The following is a 12,375-nucleotide window of genomic DNA, read 5'->3' as shown; positions in this document are numbered from 1 at the left end:
ACACACACACACACACACACACGCACGCACGCACGCACACACACACATGCGCGCGCAGCAGAACCTCTCATTAAGAAAAAATTCCCCCCATTTTTAAACATTTAACAAGTCTTGTCGTGATGACATATCTTATCTTATCTTAGGCTTATCCTTGCCCTATAATAAGCGCGTTTAAGCCAAACAAACAAAGCACAGATAGATTAAGAGTTAATACTAAATAAAAATACACACCCCCAAAGAAAACCGGCGTGAAATAGTCTTTAATCCTTTCCTTTTCCCTTACCCCATAAAAGCGGGCAGCGCATTCGTAGATGCACTACCTTTGCGAATGTTCATGGGCGGTGGTGATCGCTTACCATCAGGCGAACCACAAGCTCAGTTGCCCTCTATGACATAAAAAAAAAAAAAAAAAAAAAAAAAAAATCAAAGCTTTTGCTGATAAGAGCAACTAAACTATCACTGTCTCGTAAACTCCATTTGCAAGTAAACATACGAATATGCGATCACATACACATATAAGTAAATTAATACTATTTTTACTGTCACTTTTTAGTTTAGCAGCCAAAAATAGTTTTTCCAAATTTTTTTTTATTTCAATTCCAGTCTCCGCGTGCAAGCCCTGCTGTACCTGCGAATGTTCAAGATGTACAACCGGGAGGTGAAGGAGTACTACAAGATCGTGCAAGAGTATCAGCAAAAGGTCGGTAATGTAAGTCGATACAATTGTCCTTTTTTATTTTATGGCTACTAACATGGAATTGAACAGGGTTCTTGAGAATAAACTAATAGTAGAATTATTATGTTTTAATTTGGTATTTTTAGAGATCTGTGCGTTTATTTTTTTGGTGCGGTTTGGATGGTCTTTGGTTTTTTTGTAAACTGCATTGCTTAACAAACTATTTGTAACATGAATATAAAGCCGATAGAGAACCTAACAATTTAGTTGAAATAAGATTTCAGTCCATATATTTTCCCACTGTTGAGATACAGGCGTCCTATGCGGAATCCTGCCATCATCCACCACGCTAGCCAAGTGCTGGTTGGCACATGACGTCGAACTTTTGATCCTTGGATATGCCGGTTTCCTCACGATGTTTTCCTTCACCGTTTCGAGCAGTGTTGACATTATGCACATGCGCAGATAAATCGAAAAATCAAATAATTTCCCCCACGCTCGCCTAGTCTCGCTACTATTGCAAAAAAAAAACTGTATCGAGCGTCCAAATGTGTTTCCGTGTTGTAACCGTGTGGGTGTCGGTGGGTGTGGCAGCCGGCGTGCGCGGAGTCGGTGTCGCCGCTGTCGCCGACGCCGTCGCCGGCCGGCTCGGTGGGGTCGGGCGGCTCGGCGTCCAGCGGCTACTGCTCGCTGGCGCACGCCGTGCCCGCGCACGCGCACCACGCGCTGCTGCAGCTCACCAAGTACTACACGTTCCTGTACGTGGCGCACGACCTGTGGGAGCAGGCCGACTGCCTGTGCCGCCTGCGCCCCAACCAGGGTGAGTGCCTGCCTCTACTGTACGCACGATTGCCGCGGATGCATCGTTGTAGTGCGTGATGTACTGACTGACTTACACACTAAAATATGACATGAACTCGTAAATCAAGCAAATGGTACACTTAAATAGAATACTACGAAACTATTCAATTGTACAAAATTATTCATAATTATATTAGTTAAAATTCAATTCTAAAAAAAATCATTTTAAAGTTCCGCGGCCCTTTTCAAACTTTGTTAAAAACGAACTATAGCAAAAACACTTTTGTAACACGAGCTTGTGATTGCTATATTATAATAACTACATTTAGTTAAAATGTGATACTCAAAGTCTATTTGTCTTTTATATTATGTATTACTGTTTGTTTCTGAAATAAATAAAATAAATAAAAATATTTAACACACACACACACACACACATCTTCAACCCACACGTTGCTCTAACAAGCACTTGTACGTCCGCAGATCTGTTCATAGCGGTGGACCGCAAGTGCGGGCCGCTCACGCTGTTCTCCACGTTCCGCCACCTCGTGCAGTACGTGCGGTACGCGATCTCGCTGCTCAAGAACGCGCCGCAGTGACCACGACCGTGCCCGCGACCGTGACCGCGACCGTGACCGCGACCGTGACCGCGACCGCGGGCCCGCTCGCCCGCAGCGACTACGGCGACGTGCTCACGACTCGTACAATGTTTATTGAAGACATTCCAACGTTTTGTAACGTGGTGGCCATCACGTCGGCCGACAGGTGCAGAGTTCGCGGATGGATTTTGTTTACACATGGACAATCGGGACAGTGAAATTGTTGATTTTTTCTATATATTATTTGTGTCATTTACTTAGAATCATGAATGGTGCCAATTGAATGATATCTCTATGGCATAGTATTGCTGTCCTTGTTTCTTATTCAATAAATTTAGCATAATATGAGCGAGCGAGATGACACCCCATTGGCTTTCATTTTCTATTCTACGCTATAATGCTGTAAAGAAATTTGTAATTCACATATTTTGAAAAGTTTGCTTCTTTTTAGGCGGATGTGTTAAAACTGATGTTTTGTGTAATATTTCGTTATGAAAGTACACTTGAGACAATTAATTGTACAGTGTCGATGGAGCACTGCACGTAAAGCGCAACGGGTGATTTTAACTTCTTGATCGAAATTCTAAATGTGTGGTTAAGAACCAAGGAAACGTCGTAACATAATTATTATTACAAGAGTTTCTTACTCTTACATGGATTCCTAAAATTAAATTCTGCATAGCAATAATATCGAATGACCTATTTGAAACGGCATAGATCAAAGCGAATATGATTTTATTTGAGAATTTGTAATGATATTTTTTATTAAGATTAATTATATAGACGTGTGGTAAAAATTAAAAATAAAAACTAGTTTTTTAAACAGTTATGCATGACGGCACTCGCAATGTTGATTGGTACATTCAAACGTTCACGTACGCAATAATATTAATGTAACATGGAAATGATGGAATGATTGATCGATTTCATTATGTTAGATTACAGATTGAATCAAATTTATGATAAGTCTATAAGTTGATAAACACAAAAAATCTTCCTGAATTTTCTGTAAATGTTCAAAATTCTCCATTTTAAATTGTAAGAAAACGGCGAAGACAAGCAGATTGTTTGGACAAAACCCGATCAAATAGAGAATTGAAATGTTGAGCATATTTATCCGCTCAGGTTCAAAGTGATGGAGAATGTCAAACGCGTCGTCCTTTAGTGCGCCACATGTTTTGCAATAATTATAAAGTAGTCATAGTGAAGGCGATATTTTATAAATAAATTTAAAACGATCCTTTTTTTACGCGATAGAGTAATCATATCTTGAATCATTTACATAATTTTTAATGTGACTAAGAGTTGATGCCGGTTCGGTGTCGCGACAATGTCGGATGTGGGCCAATCGATAAATATCTATACTTTAATATGGGAACACTCGTAGTTTTTCATGGGAGTCGGTTCGATGATTTAATGGGAAATTGAACAATAATTTTTTCACTATTCGCTTCATGAACAATTATTATTTAATATGACCTAATGTCATTTTCACATATCAATTGATAAAAAAATCAACAAACGGCGGCAATCAATTATTATCAACTGTTGATTTCTTCCCAGGATATGCAGACACATTTATAAAGACAATAAATAAATAATAAAGATATTCAGTCGTCTAGAATCGCTAGCGTTCGCAATAGCGCAGTAACAGAGAGTAGCGTCGAATAATAACGCTAGTTAATGTATAATTCGAACAAATGTTAAAGTGCAAATTACAAATGAAACTATGAAGAGTACAAGTTATTCTAAAATCGGTCGTCGCGATAATTTCAGATGAAACAAATCTCCGTAACACCAATTTATCTTTCTCTCGGTTGTTTATCAAATTTATGTTGTGATTGTAAATACATTATATAATTATATTATACATTTTGTAATGAATATACATGTTAGTGCCAGATAGGTTTTTGTATGAACGTTTACAGTAAGAGATAGAACGCGTGCGTGCCTCCCGTCGGCTCACGTTGGGGCTGGGGCTGTGGGTGCGCGAAACCCAAGGTGGCGGCTGCGGACACACGCGCAGACCAGCAGACACGCACGCACACGCGTGAGCGACTCGAACTTTTGTGGACAAAAATTACAAAATTTGTTGTTAATAAGCGAGATGCCTTGTATATAGTATATCGTAAGTGACTAAGAAATGTAGTTTTCACTCTATATTTTAATTTATATGTAAACTATATTTATAGCTAAGCGGACAAGGAATATGTAGTAACGTTTTTGATAAGGAACGAGGTGGACGTGCGGCCGGGACATGCAGAGGAGCTTGCAGCGTTCGATTTAGTGTAATTTAGTGTAAAGTAGTGGCTGGTGGCTAGCGGCTAGTGGCTAGTGGCCAGTGGCAAATGGCTTGTGGCTAGGGGCAAATAGCCAGTGGCAAGTGGCTAGTGGCCAATGGCAAGTGGCTAGTGGCCAATGGCAAGTGACCAGTGGCCAATGGCAAGTAGCCAGTGGCAAGTAGCTAGCGGCTAGCGGCCAGCGGGGGGGCGACACGTTCGCCAGTTACCGGACGCGGCCAGCGCTGCACTTCTCTACTTAACTCTTATTTATTGCGCCCTCATTTTCGAAACCTCGCTTAAATTCATCGGACACGCGTCACATCCCCGATCGGTACTTACTGTATGCACAAATTATTTATAATTTATTTATTATGACGATGCGTAATTTATTTTGTCGGGCAGTTAGCGAAGTTTACTTAATAGGTCGGCGTGGTTCAGTGAGGCGCTAGGATTTAGTCGAGATCTGCATTGTCAAATATCGAGTGCCTTGCGACGATCGCTTTTTTACATTTTGTTTGACATATTGTAAGTACTTTAACCTATTTTTTTTTTCAAAATTTTTATTACATCTCGTTTTGAAACTCGCATTTATGTACTTGTTGAAAAGTTTTTTAGTTAATTTTAGTTGTCGTACGAAATTCTTGTTGCTTCTTTTTATTTTTTAGGCATATGTATGTATTTGATTTATTTTTTATGTCGACAATATTATTATTATCGTAGGTATGATATGATTTTAATCAAAGTAATACTAAAAATATATCGCTTCAGTATGTATTTCGCACTTGAATCGATGATTTACTGGTTGTATTATTTTAATCTCAAATCCCTAATATTGACACCAAATTTTAATTGACAATTAATTGTATAGCGAAGTAAGCGATATGGCGCTGGTTGGGAGCGAGCGGTGATTGTTTTAATTTAGGAAATTGTAAAATACTGTTTTTTATTACTCTTTCATTTAAGTAGTATCTTGTGTTGATAGCGTGTATAATTTGTTTTTTTTTTACATTTGATTTAAGTAAATATGTATAAATTTGTTTTTCCCTAATTTTATTATTTGTGTAACCTATGTTATTATTGAAGATAGAATACATTAATTTTTATGTATATATTACTTTTGGTTGTTTTTTTTCCTTTCCTACACGCGGCATGGAATCGGGCTGCCATTGAATTATGATAGTCAATTTAGTGGTAAGTGTCGGGGGAAGCCCCATACCTCATAGACAAGCAATGCTAGGTGTAAAATAGCGGTGCGCTTAAGTTCGTAGCGTAACGCAGGCGTCAATTTTGTTACTTGTAATACAATTATACACAACCATGCGTTCTCAGGTGAGACTAAACTATATGAAACATGGTAAATAATAATTTATTAAACACTAAACATTGATTTCTCAGTAAATATAACACGTTCAACAAATGTGTATTTGATAATAATCATAGACAATCAATGCTATGAATACGCAAGTCAACAAACAAATGTCGATTTTACATCATTATAAAAGTCAATACCAGTTAGAACCTGAGAGCAATTAATTTAAAAACAAGCTTTATGCTTAACGCAATATAGTTTTAGTAACACAAGCCACAAATGCCTTATTGCAGTGTCTTTTTCATAACTGCCACAGTAGGATAAAGCATATTACTTATAATTCAGTACCGTTGAGACCGAAAACAGGCTGGAAATAAAAATCCACTCAGTCTCACTAATTCAATAAACAGTCGTGTACTGCATATATTTTTATTTAAATGAATCAAGAATTTGTTAACCTAACCACAAACTCGACCCTGGTTAACTCTATAGTGTAATGTGAATATTTGCTAATAAAATAAAAAGGCGCATTTATTTATACACTGAACGGTACTGAATTCAAATAAATATTTTAGCAATATATTGAACAACGGAAATATAATATTTTTAGTAGTAGTTCGCATCGAGATCGTCAATATATCTATACATGCAATAGATCGCTGCAAGCTCGTATATATTTTTAAACCTAATCATTTTTGTGACATAAAAGTCACCGATGTAGCGACTAGATATGGCAAAGTATCAAAAACATTTTCTATTCCAATGTCTTCAGTAATAATAAGTTTACATACGTTTTGAAACGCAAAAGCTACGAAGCAGACAGTATATTTGAGGACCTATCTAGTCGCATTAGCTTAGAGATACAAAACTAAGGGCTAAATTAAGCAAGTTTGACACGAAACGCTTTGTATACGATAGATAAGACACGAGCGGAGTCACGACACCACAAAACATTTATCAGTTTGCGAATATAGGAAATATTTGTAAATTTCAATGATCTTGTGTAAAAGAAGATATGAATAGTACCTTATTTATGGAAGCAAATAAATTATTAAGATGCGTGTAAAAATAATGTAAGGATAACACAGTTTATTTGCTTCGATATGGTACTTTGAATTTTGGTCCCACAGGTCATAACATCATAATATACTACAAAATGCGAGTTGATTCATTACAGGCGAAAATTATATTGTTTTCTGTTTTACGAAATATTTATATAAGCTGATATATATGAAAATCGATTTTATATAAACGTTAATTCAAGTTACATATAGAGGCAACATTTTAAAAAGGCGCTTATATAATAGTGATAAAACCCATTATACTCGTTTTGGGTTACAACTCAATAACACCATTACATTAACTACCTACATAACATAAATATAATGTTATATTGTTAAGCTAAACGTTATTAATGATATTTTTACATTGATTTCATGTTAGATATATTATAAGTCGAATTCGGTGTGGATGTACCTAATAATAAGTTTTAAGTACCGATGTTTTTAAATTCAAACGTAGTAACAGCTAGACGTGAACGATATCGAGAGGGGAATTGAATTGTTTATTTTAGTATTAAATAAAGTTCAAAATGAAATTCAAATTGTGCCTTAGTGAAAAACGGAAACCTAATTTTATTTGGAGGTAATTGTATGAATATGAGGTAATGAAATATCGTTAAATGTGCAAAATGAGGGATCGCTCGCCGGCAGAACTATAGCTCTCTTGTAAGTTGTACTGTCGTCACTCACGATATGTGGTTCTTTATTAAGAAAACCCCTTTCTGAATACAGTTGACTTGATTGCAATAATATTAAAAAAACAATATTTTGTTTTATTGGATGTTGTAACTGATTATTGATTATATTTACATAATTATTCAATATACGTAGATGAGTATGTATGTCGTAGCAATAATTTAAGCGTGGCAATAAGGTCTAGTGGTTTTGCTTTTGTGTCTTTGAATAAATGTATTAAATAAGATGTATATTGTACTTTCTCGTCCTCGTTAGAGTACCGGATGCTGTAAACTGCTTCTAAACTAATTTCAAGTTTTAATGTATAATTTTAATATTAATCCCACGAATTGGATGATAAGTAGAAAATTTTAATATTTCGATGTTCGTGTTCCAATTTGTTTGATTCGCTGGTGTTGTAGAACTTCTGTACTCGATCCGACCAAACGCTTGTGTAATGCTGGGTCCAAACTATGCGTTTGTAAGTTAAATTATAACAAAATTGTGTACTAAATGCGTTGTTTAGTTAATCGTATGAATTAATTGAGAATTATTCGCTAAGTTTGGTCACAGCAGGAATCTGAACGCTTCGTGGTGATTTTTTTGTCCCGTAGTAAGTGTTTATAAACTCAAATACATTAGCATTATAAGACTAAGTGCCAACGCGACTCTTCTAAGTGCAATTCCTTCTCAATTACTTACCTCCGTATGTCTCATTATCATACTGTAGCGAAACTTCTTAGAAGCTCTGTGTACTGTATTAATTAAGGATTGTATACAGGATACTGTTATGAATTTTAATTTTAACGAAAACGTACTAAATTAATCGATACAATCCGTTTTTTAATTGTTGCATGTTGATTTTGCCTTAAAATACTTGTAACATAATTACAAAAGCCGATTGCTCACTGTAATAAAAAGAATATTGTAACTAAAAATTTACCAAACATCGAATGTGAAACGTTTGCTCCAGTGAGCGCGCGGCTTTAGAATTTTAGAATCGCGGTATCCTGTAAAATGTGAAAGCACCGCTACTAAAAGCCAATACGAAACTAATTTTTGTAGTAGATATTTTCTATACAATAGAATGCACGGCTTTCGTCGTGTGAACAAGCTATGTGTAAGTCAATGTTTTACTGTTTTATCTGTGGGGTAGGAGTGGGCGTGGGAGTGGGAAGTGGGGGAACATCGCAGACGTCGGGCCGTACCGATTCCATTTTTAAAGTAGTGTGTGTAAACTAAATATAGTGTTAAATTGGTTACCACGCTCGTGTATCGGGCGTTAGACGAAAATATTATTTTTCTTAGATCACATTATATTGTAAAGTGGTAAATTATAGGAGTATGTGTGCGCGTACGGCGGCGCCGGTCGCGGGGTGTCGAGTTACAAACAAATTGATATTTTTTTACGAGCGTCCCGTTTAACGCCGCCGCCGACCGAAGCAGGCGTATTTGTTATGTTTAAGAGGAAATATCTATTGTCTATTCCAAGGGTTGAATAACTACCGACACTTTTTTATATTACAATAATTATAGAAATTATTACTGATTTTGTGTTTTCTTTATTGTTCCTATTATTATATTGCTACAAACTGCGGTCCAATTAATACATTTTATTATTTCTATAAGTAAGTTACATGATCACATCTTAATTTATAATATATGATTTACGTTACGTTACGTTATGATTTGAATAATGCTATTTCAATAACAGTTTATATTCTAATTATTTTCTCCTAGATTCTTCCAACACAAAGCGCAAAGGGCATTACGTGCGATTGATACCCTTTTTGAAACTGATTTTACTTAACTTTCAATATATATCATACAAAGATTATAAAATGCACGCATTAAAACATTAATTACATTTCAAGAGTCAAGAGTGTAAATGAACCAATAAATGAAACACTGCATTTATAAAAGATTTATTTATTACACTTTATTTCGCACATGTTTCTTCTTTTTCTTCTTGTTAGCGTGAGACTCGATCAAGTCGTCGATCTCTTTGCTGTCGTCGCCGAGACGCTTTTCTCCGCTGAAAATTATTATTATTTATAAATATTTGCTTTAGTACACGTATCTAGTGAATTTTGTAATAATAAAAGAAAATCATAAAATCTTTGCAGTAAAAAGTATTACTGGAAATTCAATTCTCGGTAAAATTAGTATTTAATATTTTCGTCCCAATTTCCAAAAAACGTCGTAACGCGTTACGTAACGAAGCGTTAGTTATCGATAAATAAATAAGTTCAAAAAGTTTGAGGATCATTGTTGTAGATATTGGTATCTTTTTTGATGTGAATTTTCTGTTAGGTTTACGAATCCTACCAGAATTCAAGACTATTTTATTATGGAACCCAGAGGAGTAACCGTAAAGACTGTGCCAACAATTTTCTAACAAATATTTTTTCAAATTTCTTTCTTTCTTTCAACAACTTTCTTTTAAATTCATACGCGATTATTATCTGACAAAATACCTTACTTAAGACTTATTTGAAATAAGTTAATGAATTCTTACTTACCTCTTAACGGACACTAGGTGTTTCTGCGAAGAGGTATTTAGTGCTTTCCCCCAGTCTAGATCACTGCCCTTTATACTGTACTGGCTTAGATCTTCTCCCATCAGTCGGGATAACTCTTTCCGCTGTTTTCTCTCTAAGTCCTGTCGAAGAGATCTCTGTTAGTCTTCTTAACTACATACATTACATTCAAGATTTATTGATCATTTATTATTTTTTTACATATTTGAAAAAAAATATTTTCAATATAGGTATTGGCTATTTATTTTTAGCTTGCTCATTAGTCATTATTTACATGAATTATATTGTTTTTTTTTTTCTAAAATAAGTAAACTTTATAATAATTATATTATTTTCTAATAAAATCAATGTTTGACACTTATAAGAATAAGTTGGAATGCTACCGAAATAATACAATTTATTTTATGAAAAATAATTAAACAAGTATTACCAACCATACGACTTATTATAATTTTACTACATTTGTATTATAATAATGTAAAAAAAATCAAACAAAATTTCCAATATCACAATTTATTCCAAATCTTCCACGCGATAAACACAAAACAACAACCAGCTACTACCTTCGCGGCCTTTGACAACTCTTCTTGCAGACTCTGCTTTATTCCTTCTGTCTTCACATCTGCCGTCTTATCTTCTATTCCGATTTCTTTGGCCACCGTGTTTTCTAAAATTGCGTTGAGAGCCGAGTTAATCTTCTTGCAGGCTTCGTAGAATTTGGCCAGAATCTGCGAGCCCGGGAGACCTAGCTCGCTCGCTATGTCGTCTACTTCTTTCATTTGGAAGCCCATAGCTATAAACAGCACCTATATTAAAAAGAGAAAAAATTCAAAAAACATTTTGATTAAGACGAAATAATTTCTGTATCACTACATAGTAAAAAGCAAAATTCCTTCTCGGGTCTGTATGTATGCTTAGATCTTTAAAGCCACACAACAGATTTTGATGGGGTTTTTTTTAATAGATGCAGTGATCCAAGAGGAAGGTTTATATGTATAACTAGCTGCGCCCCGCAGTTTTATCAGCGTAAGTCTGTATCCCGTAGGAATATGGGGATAAAAAGCCAAATTGCTTATGTGTTATTCCAGTTGTCCAGCTATCTACGTATCAAATTTCATTGCAATCGGTTCAGTAGTTTTTGCGTGAAAGAGTAACAAACATCCATACATACACTCATCCATACTTACAAACTTTCGCGTTTATAATATTAGTAGGATACCATACTATTAAACTATATCGAATTTAACGCCTACGAAGTTGCGGGTAATAAACTAGTAAAAAACAAAAGAAGCCAGCATACCTGCTGCACAGCGTCCAGCTTAAGTCTAACGCTGGTGTGGAACACGAGGTGCGCGAGCGGCGCCAGCAGGTCGGCCACGAGCCGGTGCTCGGCCTGCTGCCGGCTGTACGCCTCCACGCGTGCCAGGTCGTGCCCGGACAGCTGCTGCGCTATCAGCTCGCTGCTCAGCTCTGGGGGCGGGAAGGGTGTGATGTAGCTTATGTGCTGTGTAGCCATTCGATAAATGGTTGGTTTTGATGAGTCGCACAAATTTCATAAAAAACATTCGGTTTAGATTTTAGGATGCAAATAAAACTGTACATTTCACAAAGAAAACCTAGTCGGTATCAGTGCAAGTCTCGGTAGAAGTAGACATAGATATACAATATATGACTACTTCTATTTCTAGAGGTTTAATTCTACAATTATGACAGTGTCATTATTAACGTGTCAGCCACTCACCAGGCCTGTCTTCCTTGACATTCAGTTGCGTAATCAGCGCAAGTGTTTCAATATAAATGACATCCATGTCTACATCAATGTCAGTAGGTATCTCAGTGTCATTATAAGCATCTCAGCCACTCACCAGGCACCATATCCACATTGACGCTGTCATTCATCAGCGCAATCAGCGCGAGTGTTTCAGTGTAAATTACACCTATGTCCACAAGTACTACAATGTCAGTGGCTATCTCAGTGCCAATATTAACGTATCAGCCACGCCTGACCTGTGCATCTTGACGCTGTCATTCAGCAGTGTTATCAGCGCGAGTGTTACAGTGAAACTAGCAACTATGTCCACGTCTACATCTATGTAATCTAAGTGTGATTACTAATTTGTCAGCCACTCACCAGGCTTGTCGACCTTGACGCTGTCATTCAGCAACGTAGTCAGCGCGAGCGAAGCGGGCAGCTTGCGGAAGGATCTGGCCAGCAGGCGCGAGAACCGCTGGCGGAAGTCGCGGCTGTAGGCCGCCAGCCAGTCGCCGCCGGTGATGGATCGCAGCATGATGCACGAGTGCTCGCCGGTCAGCTCGTTCGCCTTCTGGCTGGGGATGTTATTATAAAAATAAATAATCATTTTTATTCGGCAACAAAAACACATATATGCAGAACTAGCGGTCCACCCCGGCTTCGCCCCTGGTTTTTTTTT

General features: G+C 36.7%; 2 protein-coding genes across 5 annotated transcripts in view; one reads left to right on the top strand and one right to left on the bottom strand.

Moving 5' to 3' along the window:
• LOC119837243 (serine/arginine repetitive matrix protein 2) overlaps positions 1-2,425 on the top strand; it is a 96,578-nt gene extending 94,153 nt beyond the window's left edge. For 3 of the 4 annotated variants that reach the window (XM_038362760.1, XM_038362761.1, XM_038362759.1), the window contains exons 19-21: positions 604-709; positions 1,271-1,496; positions 1,961-2,425. In XM_038362760.1, the coding sequence (XP_038218688.1) occupies positions 604-709; positions 1,271-1,496; positions 1,961-2,076 (448 nt within the window). In that variant the 3' untranslated portion in view covers positions 2,077-2,425. The remainder of the gene's footprint in view (positions 1-603; positions 710-1,270; positions 1,497-1,960) is intronic. The other variant, XM_038362762.1, reaches the window with a different exon arrangement.
• A 6,900-nt stretch (positions 2,426-9,325) lies between these two features.
• The window catches only part of LOC119837431 (RNA cytidine acetyltransferase), a 12,029-nt gene continuing 8,979 nt past the window's right edge, over positions 9,326-12,375 (bottom strand). The window contains exons 14-18 of the mRNA XM_038363007.1: positions 12,075-12,271; positions 11,244-11,413; positions 10,507-10,749; positions 9,926-10,065; positions 9,326-9,438 (exon numbers count right to left, since the gene is read on the bottom strand). Of these exons, the coding sequence (XP_038218935.1) occupies positions 9,336-9,438; positions 9,926-10,065; positions 10,507-10,749; positions 11,244-11,413; positions 12,075-12,271 (853 nt within the window). The 3' untranslated portion in view covers positions 9,326-9,335. The remainder of the gene's footprint in view (positions 9,439-9,925; positions 10,066-10,506; positions 10,750-11,243; positions 11,414-12,074; positions 12,272-12,375) is intronic.

Source organism: Zerene cesonia, chromosome 27 (assembly GCF_012273895.1).
Source record: "Zerene cesonia ecotype Mississippi chromosome 27, Zerene_cesonia_1.1, whole genome shotgun sequence".
In the NCBI taxonomy this organism is placed as follows: Eukaryota; Metazoa; Arthropoda; class Insecta; order Lepidoptera; family Pieridae; genus Zerene; species Zerene cesonia.
This window is presented reverse-complemented; position numbering and strand designations above follow the sequence as displayed.